The sequence below is a fragment of the Colletes latitarsis genome, unplaced genomic scaffold, assembly GCF_051014445.1.
Source record: "Colletes latitarsis isolate SP2378_abdomen unplaced genomic scaffold, iyColLati1 scaffold0013, whole genome shotgun sequence".
Classification (NCBI taxonomy): domain Eukaryota; kingdom Metazoa; phylum Arthropoda; class Insecta; order Hymenoptera; family Colletidae; genus Colletes; species Colletes latitarsis.
This window is the reverse complement of record NW_027488368.1, coordinates 529311-555075: the sequence shown is the minus strand read 5'-3', so window position 1 is coordinate 555075 and position 25765 is coordinate 529311. Positions and strand designations below refer to the sequence as shown.

Here is a 25765-nt window from a genome sequence, read left to right as displayed (position 1 = left end):
ACCACACTGAAACAGTCAATTAAACCTGGTTTCGATCAATATTTTAGCGGATAACGCAAGTTATGTCTAGGATAGGGCTGAGATATGCCCTCATCAGGCTCATACTTTCGCGTTTTTCACATACTTGTTGAACAGATTCTGGGTTTTTTCTGATTCGGATCACGTAGTAATGTGGTACCACACTGAAACAGTCCATTAAACCTGGTTTCGATCAATATCTTTGAGGATAACGCATGTTAGGCCTGGGTTAGGTCTAGGAATTGCCCTCATCAGGCTCATACTTTCGCATATTTCTCATACTTCATGGCTAGATTCTGGGCTATTTCTGGATTGCATCACATAGTAATGTAGTACCACACTGAAACAGTCAATTAAACCTGGTTTCCATCAATATTTTAGAGGATAACGCATGTTATGTCTAGGTTAGGCCTGGGATTTGCCCTCATCAGGCTCATACTTTCGCATATTTCTAATACTTCATGGCTAGATCCTGGGCTCTTTCTGGATTGGATCACGCATTATTGTTGTACCACACTGAAACAGTCCATTAAACCTGGTTTCGATCAATATTTTTGAGGATAACACATGTTAGGTCTAGGTTAGGTCTGGGATTTGCTCTCATCAGGCTCATTCTTTCGCATATTTCTCATACTTGATGGCTAGATCCTGAGCTTTTTCCGGATTGGATCACGTAGTAATGTAGTACCACACTGAAACAGTCGATTAACCCTGGTTTCGATCAATATTTTAGAGGATAACGCATGTTTGGTCTAGGTTAGGCCTGGGATATGCCCTCATCAGGGTCATACTTTCGCAGTTTTAACATACATGTTGACCTCATCGAGGGTTTTTTCTGCTTTGGATCACGTAGTAATGTCGTACCACACTGAAACAGTCCATTCAACCTGGTTTCGATCAATATCTTTGAGGATAACGCATGTTAGGCCTGGGTTAGGTCTAGGAATTGCCCTCATCAGGCTCATACTTTCGCATATTTCTCATACTTCATGGCTAGATCCTGGGCTATTTCTGGTTTGGATCACGTAGTAATGTGGTACCACACTGAAACATTCAATTAAACCTGGTCATGATAAATATTTTAGTGGATAACGCATGTTAGGTCTGGGTTAGGTCTAGGATTTGCCCCCATCAGGCTCATACTTTCGCGTTTTTCACATACTTCTTGAACAGATCCTGGGTTTTTTCTGGTTTGGATCACATAGTAATGTGGTACCACACTGAAACAGTCCATTAAACCTGGTTTCGATCAATATTTTAGAGGATAATGCATGTTAGGTCTAGGTTAGGCCTGGGATTTGCCCTCATCAGGGTCATACTTTCGCATATTTCTAATACTTCATGGCTAGATCCTGGGCTCTTTCTGGATTGGATCACGTAGTAATGTGGTACCACACTGAAACAGTCCATTAAACCAGGTTTCGATCAATATTTTTGAGGATAACACATGTTAGGTCTAGGTTAGGACTGGGATTTGCTCTCATCAGGCTCATTCTTTCGCATATTTCTCATACTTGATGGCTAGATCCTGGGTTTTTTCTGGTTTGGATCACGTAGTACTGTGGTACCACACTGAAACAGTCCATTAAACCTGGTTTCGATCAATATTTTTCAGGATAACGCATGTGAGGTCTAGGTTAGGCCTGGGATTTGACATCATCAGGGTCATACTTTCGCAGTTTTAACATACATGTTGACCTAATCCAGGGTCTTTTCTGCTTTGGATCACGTAGTAATGTGGTACCACACTGAAACAGTCAATTAAACCTGGTTTCGATCAATATGTTTGAGCATAACGCATGTTAGGTCTAGGTTAGGACTGGGATTTGCTCTCATCAGGCTCGTACTTTCGCATATTTCTCATACTTCATGGCTAGATCCTGGGCTGTTAATGGATTGGATCACGTAGTAATGTGGCACCACACTGAAACAGTCAATTAAAACTGGTTTCGATCAATATTTTAGCGGATAACGCAAGTTATGTCTAGGATAGGGCTGGGATATGCCCTCATCAGGCTCATACTTTCGCGTTTTTCACATACTTGTTGAACAGATTCTGGGTTTTTTCTGATTCGGATCACGTAGTAATGTGGTACCACACTGAAACAGTCCATTAAACCTGGTTTCGATCAATATCTTTGAGGATAACGCATGTTAGGCCTGGGTTAGGTCTAGGAATTGCCCTCATCAGGCTCATACTTTCGCATATTTCTCATACTTCATGGCTAGATTCTGGGCTATTTCTGGATTGCATCACGTAGTAATGTAGTACCACACTGAAACAGTCAATTAAACCTGGTTTCCATCAATATTTTAGAGGATAACGCATGTTATGTCTAGGTTAGGCCTGGGATTTGCCCTCATCAGGCTCATACTTTCGCATATTTCTAATACTTCATGGCTAGATCCTGGGCTCTTTCTGGATTGGATCACGTATTATTGTTGTACCACACTGAAACAGTCCATTAAACCTGGTTTCGATCAATATTTTTGAGGATAACACATGTTAGGTCTAGGTTAGGTCTGGGATTTGCTCTCATCAGGCTCATTCTTTCGCATATTTCTCATACTTGATGGCTAGATCCTGAGCTTTTTCTGGATTGGATCACGTAGTAATGTAGAACCACACTGAAACAGTCAATTAACTCTGGTTTCGATCAATATTTTAGAGGATAGCGCATGTTAGGTCTAGGTTAGGCCTGGGATTTGCCCTCATCAGGCTCATACTTTCGCATATTTCTAATACTTCATGGCTAGATCCTGGGCTCTTTCTGGATTGGATCACGTATTATTGTTGTACCACACTGAAACAGTCCATTAAACCTGGTTTCGATCAATATTTTTGAGGATAACACTTGTTAGGTCTAGGTTAGGTCTGGGATTTGCTCTCATCAGGCTCATTCTTTCGCATATTTCTCATACTTGATGGCTAGATCCTGAGCTTTTTCTGGATTGGATCGCGTAGTAATGTAGTACCACACTGAAACAGTCGATTAACCCTGGTTTCGATCAATATTTTAGAGGATAACGCATGTTTGGTCTAGGTTAGGCCTGGGATATGCCCTCATCAGTGTCATACTTTCGCAGTTTTAACATACATGTTGACCTCATCGAGGGTTTTTTCTGCTTTGGATCACGTAGTAATGTCGTACCACACTGAAACAGTCCATTAAACCTGGTTTCGATCAATATCTTTGAGGATAACGCATGTTAGGCCTGGGTTAGGTCTAGGAATTGCCCTCATCAGGCTCATACTTTCGCATATTTCTCATACTTCATGGCTAGATCCTGGGCTCTTTCTGGATTGGAACACGTATTATTGTTGTACCACACTGAAACAGTCCATTAAACCTGGTCTTGATAAATATTTTAGAGGATAACGCATGTTAGGTCTGGGTACTGTCTAGGATTTGCCCTCATCAGGCTCATACTTTCGCATATTTTTCATACTTCATGGCTAGATCCTGGGCTATTTCTGGTTTGGATCACGTAGTAATGTGGTACCACACTGAAACATTCAATTAAACCTGGTCATGATAAATATTTTAGTGGATAACGCATGTTAGGTCTGGGTTAGGTCTAGGATTTGCCCCCATCAGGCTCATACTTTCGCATATTTCTCATACTTCATGGCTAGATCCTGGCCTATTTCTGGATTGGATCACGTAGTAATGTGTTACCACACTGAAACAGCAAAGTAAACCTGGTTTCGATCAATATTTTAGAGGATAACGCAAGTTAGGTCTGGGATAAGTCTAGGATACGCCCTCATCAGGCTCATACTTTCGCGTTTTTCACATACTTGTTGAACAGATCTCGGGTTTTTCTGGTTTGGATCACGTAGTAATGTGTTACCACACTGAAACAATCCATTAAACCTGGTTTCGATGAATATTTTAGAGTATAACGCATGTTAGGTCTAGGTTAGGCCTGCGATTTGCCCTCATCAGGGTCATACTTTCGCAGTTTTAACATACATGTTGACCTGATCGAGGGTTTTTTCTGCTTTGGATCACGTAGTAAAGTGGTACCACACTGGAACATTCCATTAAACCTGGTTTTGATCAATATTTTAGAGGATAACGCAAGTTAGGTCTGGGATAGGTCTGGGATTCGCCTTCATCAGGCTCATACTTTCGCGTTTTTCACATACTTCTTGAACAGATCCTGGGTTTTTTCTGGTTTGGATCACATAGTAATGTGGTACCACACTGAAACAGTCCATTAAACCTGGTTTCGATCAATATTTTAGAGGATAATGCCTGTTAGGTCTAGGTTAGGCCTGGGATTTGCCCTCATCAGGGTCATACTTTCGCGTTTTTCACATACTTGTTGAACAGATCCTGGGTTTTTTCTGCTTTGGATCACGTAGTAAAGTGGTACCACACTGAAACAGTCCATTAACTCTGGTTTCGATCAATATTTTAGAGGATAACGCATGTTAGGTCTAGGTTAGGCCTGGGATTTGCCCTCATCAGGCTCATACTTTCGCATATTTCTAATACTTCATGGCTAGATCCTGGGCTCTTTCTGGATTGGATCACGTATTATTGTTGTACCACACTGAAACAGTCCATTAAACCTGGTTTCGATCAATATTTTTGAGGATAACACATGTTAGGTCTAGGTTAGGTCTGGGATTTGCTCTCATCAGGCTCATTCTTTCGCATATTTCTCATACTTGATGGCTAGATCCTGAGCTTTTTCTGGATTGGATCACGTAGTAATGTAGTACCACACTGAAACAGTCGATTAACCCTGGTTTCGATCAATATTTTAGAGGATAATGCATGTTTGGTCTAGGTTAGGCCTGGGATATGCCCTCATCAGTGTCATACTTTCGCAGTTTTAACATACATGTTGCCTCATCGAGGGTTTTTTCTGCTTTGGATCACGTAGTAATGTCGTACCACACTGAAACAGTCCATTAAACCTGGTTTCGATCAATATCTTTGAGGATAACGCATGTTAGGCCTGGGTTAGGTCTAGGAATTGCCCTCATCAGGCTCATACTTTCGCATATTTCTCATACTTCATGGCTAGATCCTGGGCTCTTTCTGGATTGGAACACGTATTATTGTTGTACCACACTGAAACAGTCCATTAAACCTGGTCTTGATAAATATTTTAGAGGATAACGCATGTTAGGTCTGGGTTATGTCTAGGATTTGCCCTCATCAGGCTCATACTTTCGCATATTTTTCATACTTCATGGCTAGATCCTGGGCTATTTCTGGTTTGGATCACGTAGTAATGTGGTACCACACTGAAACATTCAATTAAACCTGGTCATGATAAATATTTTAGTGGATAACGCATGTTAGGTCAGGGTAAGGTCTAGGATTTGCGCTCATCAGGCTCATACTTTCGCATATTTCTAATACTTCATGGCTAGATCCTGGGCTCTTTCTGGATTGGATCACGTAGTAATGTAGTACCACACTGAAACAGTCCATTAAACCTGGTTTCGATCAATATTTTTGAGGATAACACATGTTAGGTCTAGGTTGGGACTGGGATTTGCTCTCATCAGGCTCATTCTTTCGCATATTTCTCATTCTTGTTGGCAAGATCCTCGGCTATTTCTGGATTGGATCACGTAGTAATGTGGTACCACACTGAAACAGTCAATTAAACCTGGTTTCGATCAATATTTTAGAGGATAACGCATGTTAGGTCTGGGATAGGTCTGGGATTTGCCCTCATCAGGCTCATACTTTCGCGTTTTTCACATACATGTTTAACAGATCCTGGGATTTTTCTGGTTTTGGATCTCGTAGTAATGTGGTACCAGACTGAAACATTCCATTAAACCTGGTTTCGATTAATATTTTAGAGGATAAGGCATGTTATGTCTAGGTTAGGTCTAGGATTTGCCCTCGTCAGGATCATACTTTCGCATATTTCTCATACTTGATGGCTAGATCCTGGGCTTTTTCTGGATTGCATCACGTAGTAATGTAGTACCACACTGAAACAGTCAATTAAGCGTGGTTCCCATCAATATTTTAGAGGATAACGCATGCTAGGTCTGGGACAGGTCTGGGATTTGCCCTCATCAGACCCATACTTTCGCATATTTCTCATACTTCATGGCTAGATCCTGGGCTTTTTCTGGATTGGATCACGTAGTAATGAAGTAGAACACTGAAACAGTCAATTAAACCTGGTTTCCATCAATATTTTAGAGGACAGCGCATGTTAGGTCTAGGTTAGGCCTGGGATTTGCCCTCATCAGGGTCATACTTTCGCAGTTTTAACATACATATCGACCTAATCCAGGGTCTTTTCTGCTTTGGATCACGTAGTAATGTGGTACCACACTGAAACAGTCAATTCAACCTGGTTTCGATCAATATTTTAGAGGATAACGCAAGTTATGTCTGGGATTCCCTCAGGGGCTGCCAGCCTTTCAGCTGCAGTACGGGCTTAACGAACCCGGGGTACCCGAGTCATACACACACCGTAAGCCTCCTGTTGGTCGTCACAACGACCCATTCACAATTCCCTATTGGTTTTGTGAATGGTACGTGACGGCAGGAGGAACGGGGGTCTTGGCTTAACCGCCTGGGCCACGAGTATGGCGACTCTATAAAATCGCCCTCCAATCCTAAGCTATGGTGCGCGGCGATGGGATGCATGGTTGGGGGAGAAGGCCCAATCCCAAGCGACCACCTCCGGGGAACCTGCCGAACCCCCGGAGTATATAGGCTTACCCGGGTAAGGCGGCTCTGCCCGGGCGGACCTTTTCTTCCGACCTGCTCGTGGGAATATTATGGAGTTCAATATTAAAACGGGGATGGGACGGGGTAAGTCAGAGGGGGAGGACGAAGGCGGTGTTGGGACTGGAGTGACGGCGCTCGCGCCGCCTCCAGCGCCTGGCCCGGCTTCGTGGAAGGTGGAGGAGGACGACGAGACTGCGTCAGTCTCGTCCTTCTCCTCCACCAGGAGCCTCATAGGCTCTAAGAGGAAGAGGGCGGGGCAGGCCGTCGTCGAGGTGGGCGGGGCGATGAGCCCGTCGGTGAGGCTGAGTTGCCTCAGGGACGAGGTGACCGAGGAGATATCGGAGAGGATCTCCTCGTCCCTGAGGCGGGTGGAGAAAGTCGCCGCTGCCTGCGCCTTTAAGGGGCAGAAAAGCGGTGGCGCGGAGGCCCTGAGGGCCGCGGCGGAGGAAATGAGGGAGGCGGCGCGGGAGCTCAGAGGGCGGAACGCCCGTCTGCAGCTCCTGTTGGAGGAGGAGCGACAGGGGAGGAGGAGGGCAGAGGCGCTGTGGAACAGCGCGGCCCTCCCTCCCATCCTCCCTCCTCCTCCACCGCCGCGTCCCTCGGCGGAGGTAAATAAGCGGAGTGCGGCGGCAGTGGTGCGGGGCACCGCGGGCCCCTCCACCCGCACTCCGCCCGTGAAGAAGTCCCCGTCCTCCTCAGAAGACGATCTTCTGAGGAGGATTGGGGACATGATTGATGGCAAGCTGGCCGCCTTCCGGGAGGAGCTCCTCGCCGGAAGAGCGGCCAGCAGGAAGGCGGTGCCTCCCCGACCTGTTCCGGTACAGTCGGGGAAGGCAAAGAAGGGCGGAGTGAAGGCTCCGCCCATCGTTGCGGCACCAGGGCCCCGGGTAGCGACCCCCACGGGGGGTGGTGTACCCGTGGTCGCGGTGGCCGCGTCCTCCACGGCACCCTCCCAAGGGGGGGTGGCGTGGAGTGAGGTGGTGGGGCGGAAGGCGAAGCGGGCGGCGAGGAAGGCCTCGCAACCGCAGCCTCCGCCTCCGCCGCCGGCGGCCAAGGTAAAGGCCGCGAAGGTCGGGAAGGCACGACCAGGTCGTCCCCCAAAAACGGCAGCGGTGACGCTGACCGTTGCGCAGGGGGGCGACCTGACCCTCGCGGAGGCGATGCGGCTCGCCAGGGAGAATATCTCCCTGGAAGAGCTGGGCATCGCCTCCGTGAGGGCGAAGAGGGCCGTGACCGGGGGTCTCTTGCTGGAGATCCCCGGTGCAGAAGGCGGCGCGAAGGCGGATCGTCTCGCCCAGAGGCTCCGGGAGCAGCGAGGTGTCCGGGTCGCCCGGCCCACGAAGCGCACGGAGATGCGCGTTTGTGGGCTGGACGACTCGGTCAGCGCACAGGATGTGTCCCGTGCCCTTGCGAGGGCGGGGGACTGTCCTGTGGAGGACCTGCGGATCGGAGAGATCCGCAGGTCGCCCTCCGGCCTCGGGTCGGTGTGGGCCCGGTGCCCCCTCTCCGCCGCCCGTAAGGTGGCGGAATCCGGGAGGGTGTTGGTGGGGTGGGTTTCGGCGCGAGTGGAAATCCTCGCGCCGCGCCCGCTCCAGTGTCACCGCTGCCTCGAATTGGGGCACGTGAGGCAGTGGTGCACCTCGCCGGTGGACCGCAGCGGTCAGTGTTACCGCTGCGGTGCCAAAGAGCACCGTGCGAGCCAGTGCTCGGCGGCCCCCCACTGCCCGCTGTGTGCGGACATGGGGAGGCCAGCCGATCACAGAGTGGGGAGCAAGAAGTGCTCCCCCCCCTCCCGGAAGGAGAGGAAGAGGCGGGCTGCACCGGCTCCGGTGCCGAGGGCGGTGGCATCGTCCTCCATGGAGGTGGACGGTGCTACGGGGACGGACGGCCGGGAGGAGGCTGGCGCGGCCATTAATTAATGCCGCCCCGCCTCCTCCTCCAGGCCAACCTCAACCACTGCCGCGCGGCACAGGACTTGATGTCCCAAGTCCTCGCGGAGTGGGGGGTTGGCCTGGCGGTCGCCGCCGAGCCGTACCGCGTCCCTGATCACCCTCATTGGGTGGGCGACGCGGACGGCATGGTGGCGACGGTATGGGGAGGGGGCGACGGGTCCCCACCGTTCTCCTTGTTGGAGCGCGGTCGGGGATTCGTCGCCGTGGACTGGGGGTGAGTCGCTGTGGTGGGGTGCTACATTTCGCCCCGTAGCGGTCACGCTGCGTTCGAGCTGTACTTGGCCGAGGTCGCGGCATGCGTGCAGCGCTACGCGGCCCGGCCGGTGCTGGTCCTGGGGGATTTTAATGCCAAGTCGGTGGCTTGGGGATCCCCCAGGACCTCCGTTCGCGGCGGGATCCTGGGCGATTGGGCGGCGGGGCTCGACCTCCGGGTATTGAACCGGGGGTCGGAGCACACATGCGTGCGGCGATATGGGGGGTCCATCGTGGATGTTGGATTCGCGACCCCCAACGCCGTGCGCATGGTGTCGGGTTGGCACGTGGTCGCGGGGGCAGAGACACTCTCCGATCACCGGTACATCCGGATGGAGGTCTCTGCCGCCGCGAGTGCATCCCGACACGGCCGCCTGCGTGGCACCCCACCACGCCGCTGGGCGCTTCGGCGCCTGGACAAGGACGCCCTGATGGCAGCTGCCCTCGCTGCAACTTGGCCGCAGGGAGCGGCCGAGTTGCCGAGCATAGAGGAGGAGGTCGCCCGGCTCGGAGCATTGGTCGCGGGTATTTGCGACGCGGCGATGCCTCGGGTCGGGCGGGCTTCTCCTCGCCGGGCGGTGTACTGGTGGTCGGACGCGATCGCGGAGTTGCGAGTCGCGACTGTCCTCGCCCGACGCCAGTACACCCGCGCGCGCCGTCGTCAACGTACAGGCGACGGCGTGGCGCGAGCGAGGGCAGCTGATGACCTGTATGGAGCATACCGCGTGGCGCGGGTTGCTCTGCAGGTCGCCATCAAACGGGCCAAGACCCAGGCATGGAAGGAGCTCCTCCAGACCCTTGATGACGATCCATGGGGGCGCCCATATAAGGTGGTGCTGAATAAGCTCCGCCCGTGGGCGCCCCCCGTCACCGAGGGTCTTGACCCCCGGCTGCTGGAGGACGTGGTCAATACACTCTTCCCAATTGGGGAGAGAGGACCGCGTCCTCCGGCGGCGGCGGCTGTCCCAGTGGAGTGGACGGCCGAGCTGGGGGTCACGCAGGAGGAGCTGGCAGCGGCCGTCAGACGGCTCGGGGTTCGTAACACGGCCCCGGGTCCGGATGGTGTGCCCGGCCGGGTTTGGGTCTTGACCCAGGGCGTCCTTGGGGCCGACCTCAGGCGGTTGTTCGACCGCTGCCTGAGGGACGGGCGATTCCCCCCCAGTTGGAAGGTGGCGAGGATGGTCCTCCTCCGGAAGGAGGGTCGGCCCGCGGAGTCTCCCTCCGCATACCGGCCCATTTGTCTCCTCGACGAGGTGGGCAAGCTCTTCGAGCGTGTGATTGCTGCCCGCCTCGTCGAGCACCTGTCGCGGGGTGATCCCGGTCTGGCCGACTGCCAGTTCGGTTTCCGGGGGGGCCGATCGACTATCGACGCGATAGGTCGTGTGAGGGCCCTCTCGGAGGCGGCCGTCTCCCGGGGAGGGGTGGCATTGGCAATATCCTTGGATATTGCCAATGCCTTTAACACCCTCCCCTGGGAAGAGATAAGGAGGGGACTCGAATATCATCGAGTCCCCCCTTGTCTCAGGGCGGTCGTCGGGGATTATCTCCGCGGCAGGTGGATCGAGTATCCGGGCCGGGATGGTGATATGCGGAGGGAGGTGTACTGCGGTGTTCCGCAGGGGTCGGTCCTCGGGCCACTCCTGTGGAACATCGCGTACGACTCGGTGTTGCGGGCCGGCCTCCCCGACGGCGTCAGCACGGTGTGTTATGCGGATGACACACTGGTGCTGGCCGTCGGGGCGCACTGGGGGAGGGCCATGCGTCGCGCGGAGGAGGGGTCGCAACGCGTCGTCGACCGGATCAGGGGGATGGGGATGACGGTGGCGGTCCATAAGACCGAGGTGATTGCGTTTCATTCACCTCGGCAGGATCCGCCACCCCCTCTGATCCGGGTGGGTGGGGCTGACATCGAGGTGAAGCCCCAGATCAGGTATCTAGGGCTGATCCTCGATAGCCACTGGCGTTTCGAGGAGCATTTCCGCTGCCTGGTCCCCCGGTTGGAAAGGATGGTTGCGGCTCTGGGCCGGATCCTGCCCAACCTGGGGGGCCCGGCGGGCCGAGTTCGTCGCCTCTATGTGGCAATGGTCCAGTCGGTGGCCCTATACGGGGCCCCCGTCTGGGCGGACGACCTGGCTGCCTCCCGGCGCAGCATGACTATGCTGCGTCGGGTGCAGAGGCGCATGGCGCTCAGGGTCGTCCGCGGGTATCGGACCATGTCACATGAGGCGGCGACGGTTCTAGCGGGGATGCCGCCCATGGACCTGCTCGCGCGGTCGCACGCGGTGATGTACCGGCACCACGTCGACCGTCGCGCGGGGGTGGGGGCGGTCCCGGGCGGGCAGGAACCTGCATGGGGCGATTTGAAGCGCCAGGCCCGGCAGTCTGTGTTGCTCGCGTGGCAGGAGCGGCTGGCTCTGCCAACCGCGGGGCACCGGACTGTCGGGGCGGTTCGGCCACTCCTGAAGGAGTGGCTGGACAGAGGCCATGGCAGCCTCACCTACCGGATGGCACAGGTATTTTCCGGGCATGGCAGCTTCGGAAGATACCTGTGCCGGATAGGGAAGGAGCCGACGGCGCGTTGCTGCCACTGCGATGCTGAGCAGGACACGGCGGATCATACCCTGGAGGTATGCCCCGCGTGGGAGGGGGAGCGCCGTGTCCTGGTCGGCGTCGTCGGGCGGGATGTCTCGCTGCCGGGCGTGGTGCGCGCCATGCTCGGCAGCGAGGAGAAGTGGAGGGCCGTGGCCTCCTTCTGCGAGAACGTAATGTTGCAGAAGGAGGCCGCGGGGAGGGAGCGCGAGCTTCAGCGGCGCGCTGAAGCTCGCGCTCGTGCGGTGGCCCGAGGTCGTCGCCCGGTCGCGAGGCGTCGCGGGCGGCCGCCTCGGCGTGGCGGATGACCTAGGCTGGGAGGGGGGTCCTGAGGGGACCCTCCTCCCGCCAGGCGGCGCCGGGTCGGACCGGTTGGGGGTAGGAGTGCCTCCCCCTACCGGTCCGACGCAAGGGGAGGCACCCTTGACGGTCTGGTGCGGCCATGAACGCCCGGCCGCCGAGGGGTGGAAACGGGGTCGCGGGCGGTTGCGAGTTGGGGCTCGCAGCCGCCACTAAACGCGGCCCCGGGACGGATAGCGGCGGGATGGAGTGGCCCCGTCCCGCCGCTATGAGCCAGTGTGTCTACTGGGGGGACCGATTGTCCCCCCGGGGGATGGGCGCGAAAGCGCGGGCACGGGGAGGATACCGGAAGAATGCTTCGAGCGATTCCCGGTATCCTCCCAAAGCGTGCCGAAGGTTCACCGTGGGGTTTTTAGTGGGTAGGTCCCGCGCCTGTCGTTGTACGGGCGCGGGGAATCCCACACACCCCTCCCACCTCTCCCCAAGGAGGTGGGAGGGAGTCTTTCGAAGATTTTCCCCACGACAAAAAAAAAAAAAAAAAAAAAAAAAAAAAAAAAAAAAAAAAAAAAAAAAAAAAAAAGTTATGTCTGGGATAGGTCTGGGATTTGCCCTCATCAGGCTCATACTTTCGCGTTTTTCACATACTTGATGGCTAGATCCTGGGCTTTTTCTGGATTGCATCACGTAGTAATGTAGTACCACACTGAAACAGTCAATTAAGCGTGGTTCCCATCAATATTTTAGAGGATAACGCATGCTAGGTCTGGGACAGGTCTGGGATTTGCCCTCATCAGACCCATACTTTCGCATATTTCTCATACTTCATGGCTAGATCCTGGGCTTTTTTCTGGATTGCATCACGTAGTAATGAAGTACAACACTGAAACAGTCAATTAAACCTGGTTTCCATCAATATTTTAGAGGACAGCGTATGTTAGGTCTAGGTTAGGCCTGGGATTTGCCCTGATCAGGGTCATACTTTCACAGTTTTAACATACATGTTGACCTGATCGAGGGTTTTTTCTGCTTTGGATCACGTAGTAAAGTGGTACCACACTGAAACAGTCCATTAAACCTGGTTTCGATCAATATCTTTGAGGATAACGCATGTTAGGCCTGGGTTAGGTCTAGGAATTGCCCTCATCAGGCTCATACTTTCGCATATTTCTCATACTTCATGGCTAGATCCTGGGCTATTTCTGCTTTGGATCACGTAGTAATGTGGTACCACACTGAATATCTTTGAGGATAACGCATGTTAGGCCTGGGTTAGGTCTAGGAATTGCCCTCATCAGGCTCATACTTTCGCATATTTCTCATACTTCATGGCTAGATCCTGGGCTCTTTCTGGATTGGAACACGTAGTAATGTGGTACCACACTGAAGCAGTCAATTAAACCTGGTTTCGATCAATATTTTAGAGGATAACGCAAGTTAGGCCTGGGATAGGTCTGGGATTTGCCCTCATGAGACTCATACTTTCGCATTCTTCACATACTCGTTGAACGGGTCCTGGGTTTTTACTGGTTTGGTTCACGTAGTAATGTGGTACTACACTGAAACATTCAATTAAACCTGGTCTTGATAAATATTTTAGAGGATAACGCATGTTAGGTCTGGGTAAGGTCTAGGATTTGCCCTTACCAGGCTCATACTTTCGCATATTTCTAATACTTCATGGCTAGATCCTGGGCTATTTCTGCTTTGGATCACGTAGTAATGTGGTACCACACTGAAACAGTCCATTAAACCTGGTTTCGATCAATATCTTTGAGGATAACGCATGTTAGGCCTGGGTTAGGTCTAGGAATTGCCCTCATCAGGCTCATACTTTCGCATATTTCTCATACTTCATGGCTAGATCCTGGGCTCTTTCTGGATTGGAACACGTATTATTGTTGTACCACACTGAAGCTGTCAATTAAACCTGGTTTCGATCCAATATTTTAGAGGACAACGCAAGTTAGGTCTGGGATAGGTCTGGGATTCGCCCTCATCAGTCTCATACTTTCGCGTTTTTCACATATTTGTTGAACTGATCCTGGGTTTTTTCTGGTTTGGATCACGTAGTAATGTGGTACCACACTGAGACAGTCCATTAAACCTGGTTTCGATCAATATTTTAGAGAATAATTCATGTTAGGTCTAGGTTAGGTAAGGGATTTGCTCTCATCAGGCTCGTACTTTCGCATATTTTTCATACTTGATGGGCAGATTCTGGGCTTTTTCTGGTTTGGATCACGTAGTAATGTGGTACCACAGGGAAACAGTCCATTAATCCTGGTTTCGCTCAATATTTTAGAAGATAACGCATGTTAGGTCTAGGTTAGGCCTGGGATTTGCCCTCATCAGACACATACTTTCGCATTCTTCACATACTTGTTGAACAGATCCTGGGTTTTTTTCTGGTTTGGATCACGTAATTATGTGGCACCACACTGAAACAGTCCATTAAACCTGGTTTCGACCAATATTTTAGAGGATAACGCATGTTAGGTCTGGGATAGGTCTGGGATTTGCCCTCATTAGGGTCATACTTTCGCATTTTTCACATACTTATTGAACAGATCCTGGGTTTTTTCTGGTTTGGATCACGGAGTAATGTGGTACCACACCGAAACAGTCCACTAAACCTGGTTTCGATCAATATTTTAGAGGATAACTCATGCTAGGTCTAGGTTAGGCCTGGGATTTGCCCCCATCAGACCCATATTTTCGCATATTTCTCATACTTCATGGCTAGATCCTGGGCTATTAATGGATTGGATCACGCACTAATGTGGCACCACACTGAAACAGTCAATTAAACCTGGTTTCGATCAATATTTTAGAGGATAACGTATGTTATGTCTAGGTTAGGCCTGGGATTTGCCCTCATCAGGCTCATACTTTCGCATATTTCTAATACTTCATGGCTAGATCCTGGGCTCTTTCTGGATTGGATCACGTATTATTGTTGTACCACACTGAAACAGTCAATTAACTCTGGTTTCGATCAATATTTTAGAGGATAACGCATGTTAGGTCTAGGATAGGTCTGGGATTTTCACCCATCAGACTCATACTTTCGCATTCTCCCCATACTTGTTGAACGGATCCTGTGTTCTTTCTGGTTTGGATCACGTTGTAATGTAGTACCACACTGAAACATTCAATTAAACCTGGGCTTGATAATTATTTTAGAGGATAACGCATGCTAGGTCTAGGTTAGGCCTGGGATTTGCCCTCATCAGACTCATACTTTCGCACACTTCACATACTCGTTGACAAGATCCTGGGTTTTTTTCTGGTTTGGATCACGTAGTAATGTGGTACCACACTGAAACAGCCCATTAAACCTGGTTTCGATGAATATTTTAGAGGATAACGCATGTTAGGTCTGGGATAGGTCTAGAATTTGCCCTCATCAGGCTCATACTTTCGCATATTTTTCATACTTGATGGCTAGATCCTGGGCTTTTTCTAGATTGGATCACGTAGTAATGTAGTACCACACTGAAACAGTCGATTAACCCTGGTTTCGATCAATATTTTAGAGGATAACGCATGTTAGGTCTAGGTTAGGCCTGGGATATGCCCTCATCAGGGTCATACTTTCGCAGTTTTAACATACATGTTGACCTCATCGAGGGTTTTTTCTGCTTTGGGTCACGTAGTAAAGTGGTACCACACTGAAACAGTCGATTAAACCTGGTATCGATCTATATTTTTGAGGATAACGCATGTTAGGTCTAGTTTAGGCCTGGGACTTTCACTCATCAGACTCATACTTTCGCATTCTTCACATACTTGTTGAACGGATCCTGTGTTTTTACTGGTTTGGATCACGTAGTAATGTGGTACCACACTGAAACATTCAATTAAACCTGGTCTTGATAAATATTTTAGAGGATAACGCATGTTAGGTCAGGGTAAGGTCTAGGATTTGCCCTCATCAGGCTCATTCTTTCGCATATTTCTCATACTTCATGGCTAGATCCTCGGCTATTTCTGGATTGGATCACGTAGTAATGTGGTACCACACTGAAACAATCAATTAAACCTGGTTTCGATCAATATTTTAGAGGATAACGCATGTTTGGTCTGGGATAGGTCTGGGATTTGCCCTCATCAGGCCCATACTTTCGCGTTTTTCACATACATGTTTAACAGATCCTGGGATTTTTCTGGTTTTGGATCACGTAGTAATGTGGTACCAGACTGAAACATTCCATTAAACCTGGTTTCGATTAATATTTTAGAGGATAAGGCATGTTATGTCTAGGTTAGGTCTAGGAATTGCCCTCGTCAGGATCATACTTTCGCATATTTCTCATACTTGATGGCTAGATCCTGGGCTTTTTCTGGATTGCATCACGTAGTAATGTAGTACCACACTGAAACAGTCAATTAAACGTGGTTCCCATGAATATTTTAGAGGATAACGCATGCTAGGTCTGGGACAGGTCTGGGATTTGCCCTCATGAGACCCATACTTTCGCATATTTCTCATACTTCATGGCTAGATCCTGGGCTATTTCTGGATTGCATCACGTAGTAATGAAGTACAACACTGAAACAGTCAATTAAACCTGGTTTCCATCAATATTTTAGAGGACAGCGCATGTTAGGTCTAGGTTAGGCCTGAGATTTGCCCTCATCAGGGTCATACTTTCGCAGTTTTAACATACATGTCGACCTGATCGAGGGTTTTTTCTGCTTTGGATCACGTAGTAAAGTGGTACCACACTGAAACAGTCCATTAAACCTGGTTTAGATCAATATTTTAGAGGATAACGCATGTTCGGTCTAGGTTAGCCCTGGGATTTTCACTCATCAGACTCATACTTTCGCATTCTTCACATACTTGTTGAACGGATCCTGGGTTTTTTCTGGTTTGGTTCACGTAGTAATGTGTTACCACACTGAAGCATTCAATTAAACCTGGTCTTGATAAATATTTTAGAGGATAACGCAAGTTAGGTCTGGGATAGGTCTGGGATTCGCCCTCATCAGGCTCATACTTTCGCGTCTTTCACATACTTGTTGAACTGATCCTAGGTTTTTTCTGGTTTGGATCACGTAGTAATGTGGTACCACACTGAAACAGTCGATTAAACCTGGTTTCGATCAATATTTTAGAGGATAACGCAAGTTAGGGCTGGGATAGGTCTGGGATTTGCCCTCATCAGACTCATACATTCGCACACTTCACATACTCGTTGAACAGATCCTGGGTTATTTTCTGGTTTGGATCACATAGTAATGTGGTACCACACTGAGACAGTGGATTAAACCAGGTTTCGATCAATATTTTTCAGGATAACGCATGTTAGGTCTAGGTTAGGCCTGGGATTTGGCCTCATCAGGGTCATACTTTCGCAGTTTTAACATACATGTTGACCTAATCCAGGGTCTTTTCTCCTTTGGATCACGTAGTAATGTGGTACCACAGTGAAACAGTCCATTAAACCTGGTTTCGATCAATATTTTAGAGGATAACGCAAGTTATGTCTGGGATAGGTCTGGGATTTGCCCTCATCAGGCTCATACTTTCGCATATTTCTCATACTTCATGGCTAGATCCTGGGCTATTTCTGGATTGCATCACGTAGTAATGTAGTACCACACTGAAACAGTCAATTAAACCTGGTTTCCATCAATATTTTAGAGGATAACGCATGTTATGTCTAGGTTAGGCCTGGGATTTGCCCTCATCAGGCTCATACCTTCGCATATTTCTAATACTTCATGGCTAGATCCTGGGCTCTTTCTGGATTGGATCACGTATTATTGTTGTACCACACTGAAACATTCAATTAAACCTGGGCTTGATAATAATTTTAGAGGATAACATGCTAGGTCTAGGTTAGGCCTGGGATTTGCCCTCATCAGACTCATACTTTCGCACACTTCACATACTCGTTGACAAGATCCTGGGTTTTTTTCTGGTTTGGATCACGTAGTAATGTGGTACCACACTGAAACAGCCCATTAAACCTGGTTTCGATGAATATTTTAGAGGATAACGCATGTTAGGTCTGGGATAGGTCTAGAATTTGCCCTCATCAGGCTCATACTTTCGCATATTTTTCATACTTGATGGCTAGATCCTGGGCTTTTTCTAGATTGGATCACGTAGTAATGTAGTACCACACTGAAACAGTCGATTAACCCTGGTTTCGATCAATATTTTAAAGGATAACGCATGTTAGGTCTAGGTTAAACCTGGGATATGCCCTCATCAGGGTCATACTTTCGCAGTTTGAACATACATGTTGACCTCATCGAGGGTTTTTTCTGCTTTGGATCACGTAGTAATGTGGTACCACACTGAAACATTCAATTAAACCTGGTCATGATAAATATTTTAGTGGATAACGCATGTTAGGTCTCGGTTAGGTCTAGGATTTTCCCTCATCAGGCTCATACTGTCGCATATTTCTCATACTTCATGGCTAGATCATGGCCTATTTCTGGATTGGATCACGTAGTAATGTGTTACCACACTGAAACAGCAAAGTAAACCTGGTTTCGATCAATATTTTAGAGGATAACGCAAGTTAGGTCTGGGATAAGTCTGGGATACGCCCTCATCAGGCTCATACTTTCGCGTTTTTCACATACTTGTTGAACAGATCTCGGGTTTTTCTGGTTTGGATCACGTAGTAGTGTGGTACCACACTGAAACATTCAATTAAACCTGGTCATGATAAATATTTTAGTGGATAACGCATGTTAGGTCTGGGATAGGTCTAGAATTTGCCCTCATCAGGCTCATACTTTCGCATATTTTTCATACTTGATGGCTAGATCCTGGGCTTTTTCTAGATTGGATCACGTAGTAATGTAGTACCACACTGAAACAGTCGATTAACCCTGGTTTCGATCAATATTTTAAAGGATAACGCATGTTAGGTCTAGGTTAGGCCTGGGATATGCCCTCATCAGGGTCATACTTTCGCAGTTTTAACATACATGTTGACCTCGTCGAGGGTTTTTTCTGCTTTGGATCACGTAGTAATGTGGTACCACACTGAAACAGTCCATTAAACCTGGTTTCGATCAATATCTTTGAGGATAACGCATGTTAGGCCTGGGTTAGGTCTAGGATTTGCCCTCATCAGGCTCATACTTTCGCATATTTCTCATACTTCATGGCTAGATCCTGGCCTATTTCTGGATTGGATCGCGTAGTAATGTGTTACCACACTGAAACAGCAAAGTAAACCTGGTTTCGATCAATATTTTAGAGGATAACGCAAGTTAGGTCTGGGATAAGTCTGGGATACGCCCTCATCAGGCTCATACTTTCGCGTTTTTCACATATTTGTTGAACAGATCTCGGGGTTTTCTGGTTTGGATCACGTAGTAATGTGTTACCACACTGAAACAATCCATTAAACCTGGTTTGGATCAATATTTTAGAGGATAACGCATGTTCGGTCTAGGTTAGCCCTGGGATTTTCACTCATCAGACTCATACTATCGCATTCCTCACATACTTCTTGATCGGATCCTGGGTTTTTTCTGGTTTGGTTCACGTAGTAATGTGGTACCACACTGAAACATTCCATTAAACCTGGTTTCGATCAATATTTTAGTGGATAACGCAAGTTAAGTCTGGGATAGGTCTGGGATTCGCCCTCATCAGGCTCATACTTTCGCGTTTTTCACATACTTCTTGAACAGATCCTGGGTTTTTTCTGGTTTGTATCACATAGTAATGTGGTACCACACTGAAACAGTCCATTAAACCTGGTTTCGATCAATATTTTAGAGGATAATGCATGTTAGGTGTAGGTTAGGCCTGGGATTTGCCCGCATCAGTGTCATACTTTCGCATTTTTCACATACTTGTTGAACAGATCCTGGGTTTTTTCTAATTTGGATCACGTAGTAACGTGGTACCACACTGAAACAGTCCATTAAACCTGGTTTCGATCAATATTTTAGAGGATAATGCATGTTAGGTCTAGGTTAGGCCTGGGATTTGCCCGCATCAGTGTCATACTTTCGCGTTTTTCACATACTTGTTGAACAGATCCTGGGTTTTTTCTAATTTGGATCACGTAGTAACGTGGTACCACACTGAAACAGTCCATTAAACCTGGTTTCGATCAATATTTTAGAGGATAACGCATGTCAGGTCTACGTTAGGACTGGGATTTGCTCTCATCAGGCTCATTCTTTCGCATATTTCTCATACTTGATGGCTAGATCCTGGGCTTTTTCTGGATTGGATCACGAAGTAATGTAGTACCACACTGAAACAGTCGATTAACCCTGGTTTCGATCAATATTTTTGAGGATAACACATGTTAGGTCTAGGTTAGGCCTGGGATATGCCCTCATCAGGGTCATACTTTCGCAGTTTTAACATACATGTTGACCTCATCGAGGGTTTTTTCTGCTTTGGATCACGTAGTAAAGTGGTACCACACTGAAACAGTCGATTAAACCTGGTTTCGATCTATATTTTTGAGGATAACGCATGTTCGGTCTAGGTTAGCCCTGGGATTTTCACTCATCAGACTCATACTTTCGCATTCTTCACATACTTGTTGAACGGATCCTGGGTTTTTTCTGGTTTGGTTCACGTAGTAATGTGTTACCACACTGAAGCATTCAATTAAACCTGGTCTGGATAAATATTTTAGAGGATAACGCAAGTTAGGCCTGGGATAGGTCTGGGATTCGCCCTCATCAGGCTCATACTTTCGCGTTTTTCACATACTTGTTGAACTGATCCTGGGTTTTTTCTGGTTTGGATCACGTAGTAATGTGGTACCACACTGAAACAGTCGATTAAACCTGGTTTCGATCAATATTTTAGAGGATAACGCAAGTTAGGTCTGGGATAGGTCTGGGATTTGCCCTCATCAGACTCATACATTCACACACTTCACATACTCGTTGAACAGATCCTGGGTTATTTTCTGGTTTGGATCACATAGTAATGTGGGTGATGAAAGAATCGCGAAGATAAACACTGCCGAAAGGCAAGCGACCGCGAGAGCGAGAGTGAGAGAGAGTGAGAGAGAGTGAGAGCGTACGCGCGAGCGGGAGATGTGTAAAGGGCCGAAATCGGTGTGGCAATGAACGAGTGCGAGAACCGAAATATAAGAAAGCGAACGATAAAGGGATGAGTTCAGTGTGTTGGATGTGAATGTGTCATTGAGAGAAATTGTGACATTAAAAACTTGTGTGAGCACCGAAATTACAAGGGATAATATCTAAATTGTTATTACATAACCATATCCCTACAAATTGGGGGCCCCTCCGGGATTTAACGAAGTTAGAGGTGAAATTCGGTGCAACAATCTTGTTAAGTCAAGATCTAATCCAAGTATGGAGCAATACAGTGGGTTTACGGTGCAACAACTAAAAGATAAATTGCGAGAGTTAGGACAGCCTACCGCGGGCCCAAAAATAGAGCTTGTCGCCAGGCTCATGAACGTCGAGGCGGAAGGGCTGGCAGCACCCGCACCTGAAATTATACAGGTGCCGATGGCTGCGGACTATCGCGGAGAAGACGAGAGAAGGATCGAGTGGATGCAACGCGAGATGGAGATGGCTCGGAGGGAACGCGACATGATGCAGAAGGAGCTGGAAATAGCGAGACGAGAGATCGAGGTGATGCAGCAAATGCAGCAGTTGCATTTGGCAGCAAATTCAGCTCGACCAGCGATGGAGGAAGTCAGGCTGCGTCAAGACATTTTACAAACATCGACGCCCGAAGAGACACATCGAACACGGATAAGCGTAACGGTGATCGCCGAATTGCTAAGCCATTTCGATGGTAACGGGCCTTACGAGCATTGGGAACGGCAATTCGAGCTACTACGAGGTGCGCACCAGCTAACGAATTGTGAAGCGATGATTTTGCTGGGATCGCGGCTGAGGGGGAAAGCAATGGAGTGGTTCCACTCTAGACCAGAATACGTCACGATGCCTGTGGACGAGTTATTAAAGGAAATGCGAGGGATGTTCCACCATCTCCCGAGCAGAGTGGCCAGGAAAAGGGAATTTGAGCAACGACATTGGAGATACGGTGAGCGTTTCAGCGATTATTATCACCAGAAGTTGATTTTAGGGAACCGTGTACCCATTGACGATGACGAAATTATCGAGTATCTTCTTGAGGGAATTCCGGATCTAACCCTACGGAACCAGGCCCGTATCGAAAGGTTCAGGACGAAGGCCGATCTTTTCGCTGCATTTGAGAAGGTGGTGCTACCGCCGAGAGCTGATGCTAGTCGAACTTCGAGGAAAACCACGGGGGTGGACGGGTACGTGGAACAGCAGCAGATCATCGAGAGGTGCCACAACTGCGGGGGAAGAGGTCATCGAGCAGCCGTATGCCCAGCAAAGGACAGAGGGGCGAAGTGCTTTCATTGTCGAGAGTTTGGACACATCGCGTCTAGATGCCCACGAAAGACATCAGCTGCAGTGGACAGCTATTTTGCCGAAACAACTGCGAAAGGGAAATACATTAAGTCCGTAACAATAAATAATTCAGAAATGACTGCTCTCATCGATACCGGGAGCGATGTAATGCTGATGCGAGCGGACGCGTACGATAGAATAGGCGCGCCGCGTATGGAGTATAACCAAGTAAGCTTTGACGGTATAGGCTCGGTTTCAAATAAAACTTTAGGAGGATTCACAACCACCATCGAGATCGACGGGTCGTTGTACACTATTAAGGCACACGTTGTGCCCGAATCGCTTATGCGGCATAGCCTTTTGCTGGGGGCTGATTTCCTAAATAACGTACAACTAACTATCGAGCACGGGCGTGTCGAGATCCAGCAGCTGAGCAGAGTTCAGCCGACGGAGAACGACCTGACCGAAGTATTGCAAATAAACGTGTGCGAAGAAGCAAGACGAGTGGATATATCCCACATAAAAAATTCCGAGACCGCGAGCCGTGTGATGTCTATGGTGGATGGTTACGAAGCAAAGAAAATACGTGAGGTAGGGGTCGAAATGGCAATTATCTTAAAAGACGAAGAACCTGTTTATCAGCGAGCTAGGCGTCTATCCGCGGTAGAACGAGACGAGGTAAATGCGCATATACGAGAGTGGTTGCGCGACGGGATCATTCAACCCTCATTGTCAGATTTTGCGAGTCCGGTCGTTCTAGTGCGGAAAAAGGTCGGGTCGTCACGACTATGCGTCGATTACAGGCAGCTCAATCGGAAAGTTATCAAAGATCGCTATCCGCTCCCTCTAATAGATGATCAGCTGGACGCGTTGCAAGGTGCAAGGGTTTATAGCACGCTGGATTTAAAAAATGGATTCTTCCATGTCGCGATAAAGCCTGAGAGTAGAAAATACACGGCGTTCATCGTACCGGATGGACAATACGAGTTTCTAAGAGTGCCCTTCGGTCTTTGCAACTCGCCAGCTCTGTTTCAGAAATTTATAAACACCGTGTTCCGAACCCTAATTAATGAGAAAGTAATGCTAACGTATCTGGATGACCTAATTGTTCCGTCAGTAGATATAGAGTCCGGTCTTGAGAAGTTGTACAGGGTATTAGAAACAGCGAGTGAGGTAGGTCTGGTGATTAACTGGAAGAAATGCCAGTTGTTACAAACAAAGGTAGAATTCTTGGGTCATCTAATTGAAAATCAGACTGTGCGACCTTCTGAGCTTAAAACCAGGGCAGTAGCCGCATTCCGTAGGCCCACCTCCACGCGCGAAGTTCAAAGTTTCCTAGGACTAACAGGATATTTCAGGAAGTTCGTTAGCCATTACTCGTTAATCGCCAGACCACTCACCGACCTCCTAAAGTCAGGCGAAAAATTTCGATTCGAAAGCGAGCACCTGCTAGCGTTCGAGCAATTGAAACAAGCGCTGGCCAATAAACCCGTGTTAAAATTGTACAGAGTAGGCGTCGAAACCGAGCTTCATACGGACGCATCGAAATTCGGATTCGGGAGCATTTTATTGCAGCGCGATAGTGTTGACGGGGCGTTACATCCCGTATATTACGCAAGTGGTAAAACGAGCACTGCCGAAGCTAACTATACCAGTTATGAATTAGAATGTTTGGCGATTATCAAGTCTCTTCGAAAGTTCCGCGTATATCTACTGGGTATACCGTTTAAAATAGTGACAGATTGCCGCGCGTTCGCCCTAACAATGCGAAAAAAGGATCTTTGCGTGCGTGTGGCGCGATGGGCGCTGTTGCTCGAAGAATTCCAATACACGATTAAGCACCGTTCGGGAAACAGTATGCGACACGTAGATGCACTTAGCCGCTACCCTCTGCCCGAATGCATGTTAGTTAAAGAAAGCGATGATAGTATAAATGCGCGTCTAAAGAAAGCCCAAGCGTCGGACGAGGGTATTCGCAAACTACTCGATGCAATAAAGGAAAAACCGATCGATGGATATTGCGTGCAAAGCGATCTGTTATTTAAGTCTGTTGATGGCGACTATAAGCTAGTCGTACCGCGGTCAATGCAAACTAGCGTAATTAGGAGAGCTCACGAGGTCGGACATTTCGCTGTTGGGAAAACGGAGGCAATCGTCAAACGAGACTATTGGTTTGCGCACATGAAACCAAAAATCGAAAGGGTAATAGAGAATTGCGTTAGTTGTATCCTCGCGGAACGGAAACACGGAAAAGGGGAAGGCTTTCTGCACCCGGTGCAAAAAGGCGAAACCCCCTTAGATACGTTTCATGTAGATCACGTGGGACCACTTATGTCAACTAGAAAAAGTTATAAGCACATTTTCCTGGTTGTCGACGGTTTTGCCAAATTTGTATGGCTGTATGCGACCAAAAGCACCACGTCCGCCGAGGTAATAGATAGACTTAGAAAGCAGTCCGCAATCTTCGGGAACCCGCGTCGCATTATATCCGATCGCGGTACGGCCTTTACCTCCGGGGAATTTAGAAATTATTGCGCAACAGAGGGAATAGAACATATAACAATCACCACCGGAATGCCACGGAGTAATGGGCAAGTTGAGAGGATAAACCGGATCCTAATACCCATCCTAACAAAACTCGCAGCTTCTCGCCCGGATGAATGGTACAAACATCTCGACCGTTGTCAGAAGTTTTTAAACGCTACGGCTAGTCGAAGCACAGGGATGACTCCGTTTCGGGTAATGTTCGGGGTTAATATGCGGCTGCGGAATGACTTACCTCTGAGAGAACTCCTAGAACGTGAGTGGGTCACCCTGTTCGACGAAGACAGATGTGAGTTACGGGATTGCGCTAGGGAAAAGATCGCGGAAATGCAACAGGAGAATAGAAATAGTTTTAATAAGCGTCGTAAAACTGCGAGGAATTATGTAATCGGTGACTTAGTGGCGATTAAGAGGACTCAGCAAGGGCCGGGGGCAAAGTTATCGGCAAAGTATTACGGTCCGTATCGTGTAACGAGAGTGCTGCGAAATGAACGATATATTGTAGAGAGGGTAGGCGATCACGAAGGCCCGGGGGAAAGGTGGGTGACAGTGTGGGTGATGAAAGAATCGCGAAGATAAACACTGCCGAAAGGCAAGCGACCGCGAGAGCGAGAGTGAGAGAGAGTGAGAGAGAGTGAGAGCGTACGCGCGAGCGAGAGATGTGTAAAGGGCCGAAATCGGTGTGGCAATGAACGAGAGCGAGAACCGAAATATAAGAAAGCGAACGATAAAGGGATGAGTTCAGTGTGTTGGATTTGAATGTGTCATTGAGAGAAATTGTGACATTAAAAACTTGTGTGAGCACCGAAATTACAAGGGATAATATCTAAATTGTTATTACATAACCATATCCCTACAGTAATGTGGTACCACACTGAGACAGTCGATTAAACCAGGTTTCGATCAATATTTTTCAGGATAACGCATGTTAGGTCTAGGTTAGGCCTGGGATTTGGCCTCATCAGGGTCATACTTTCGCAGTTTTAACATACATGTTGACCTAATCCAGGGTCTTTT

At 48.6% G+C, this 25765-nt stretch overlaps 1 protein-coding gene across 1 annotated transcript; it reads left to right on the top strand.

Moving 5' to 3' along the window:
- The first annotated feature begins 21166 nt into the window (after positions 1 to 21166).
- On the top strand, positions 21167 to 24638 carry LOC143350658 (uncharacterized). The gene is made up of 2 exons (XM_076782678.1): positions 21167 to 24406; positions 24519 to 24638. Exons 1-2 carry the CDS (start codon positions 21167 to 21169, stop codon positions 24636 to 24638), a joined length of 3360 nt encoding a protein of 1119 aa, XP_076638793.1.
- Positions 24639 to 25765: the final 1127 nt, after the last annotated feature.

Excerpts from the sequence above, each read along its gene's own strand:
- LOC143350658 (XM_076782678.1), top strand. The coding sequence starts at position 21,167 with ATGGAGCAATACAGTGGGTTTACGGTGCAACAACTAAAAGATAAATTG. Across the intron at positions 24,407-24,518 it reads TGAAACCAAAAATCGAAAGG|ATCACGTGGGACCACTTATG; the intron begins GTAATAGAGAAT and ends CGTTTCATGTAG.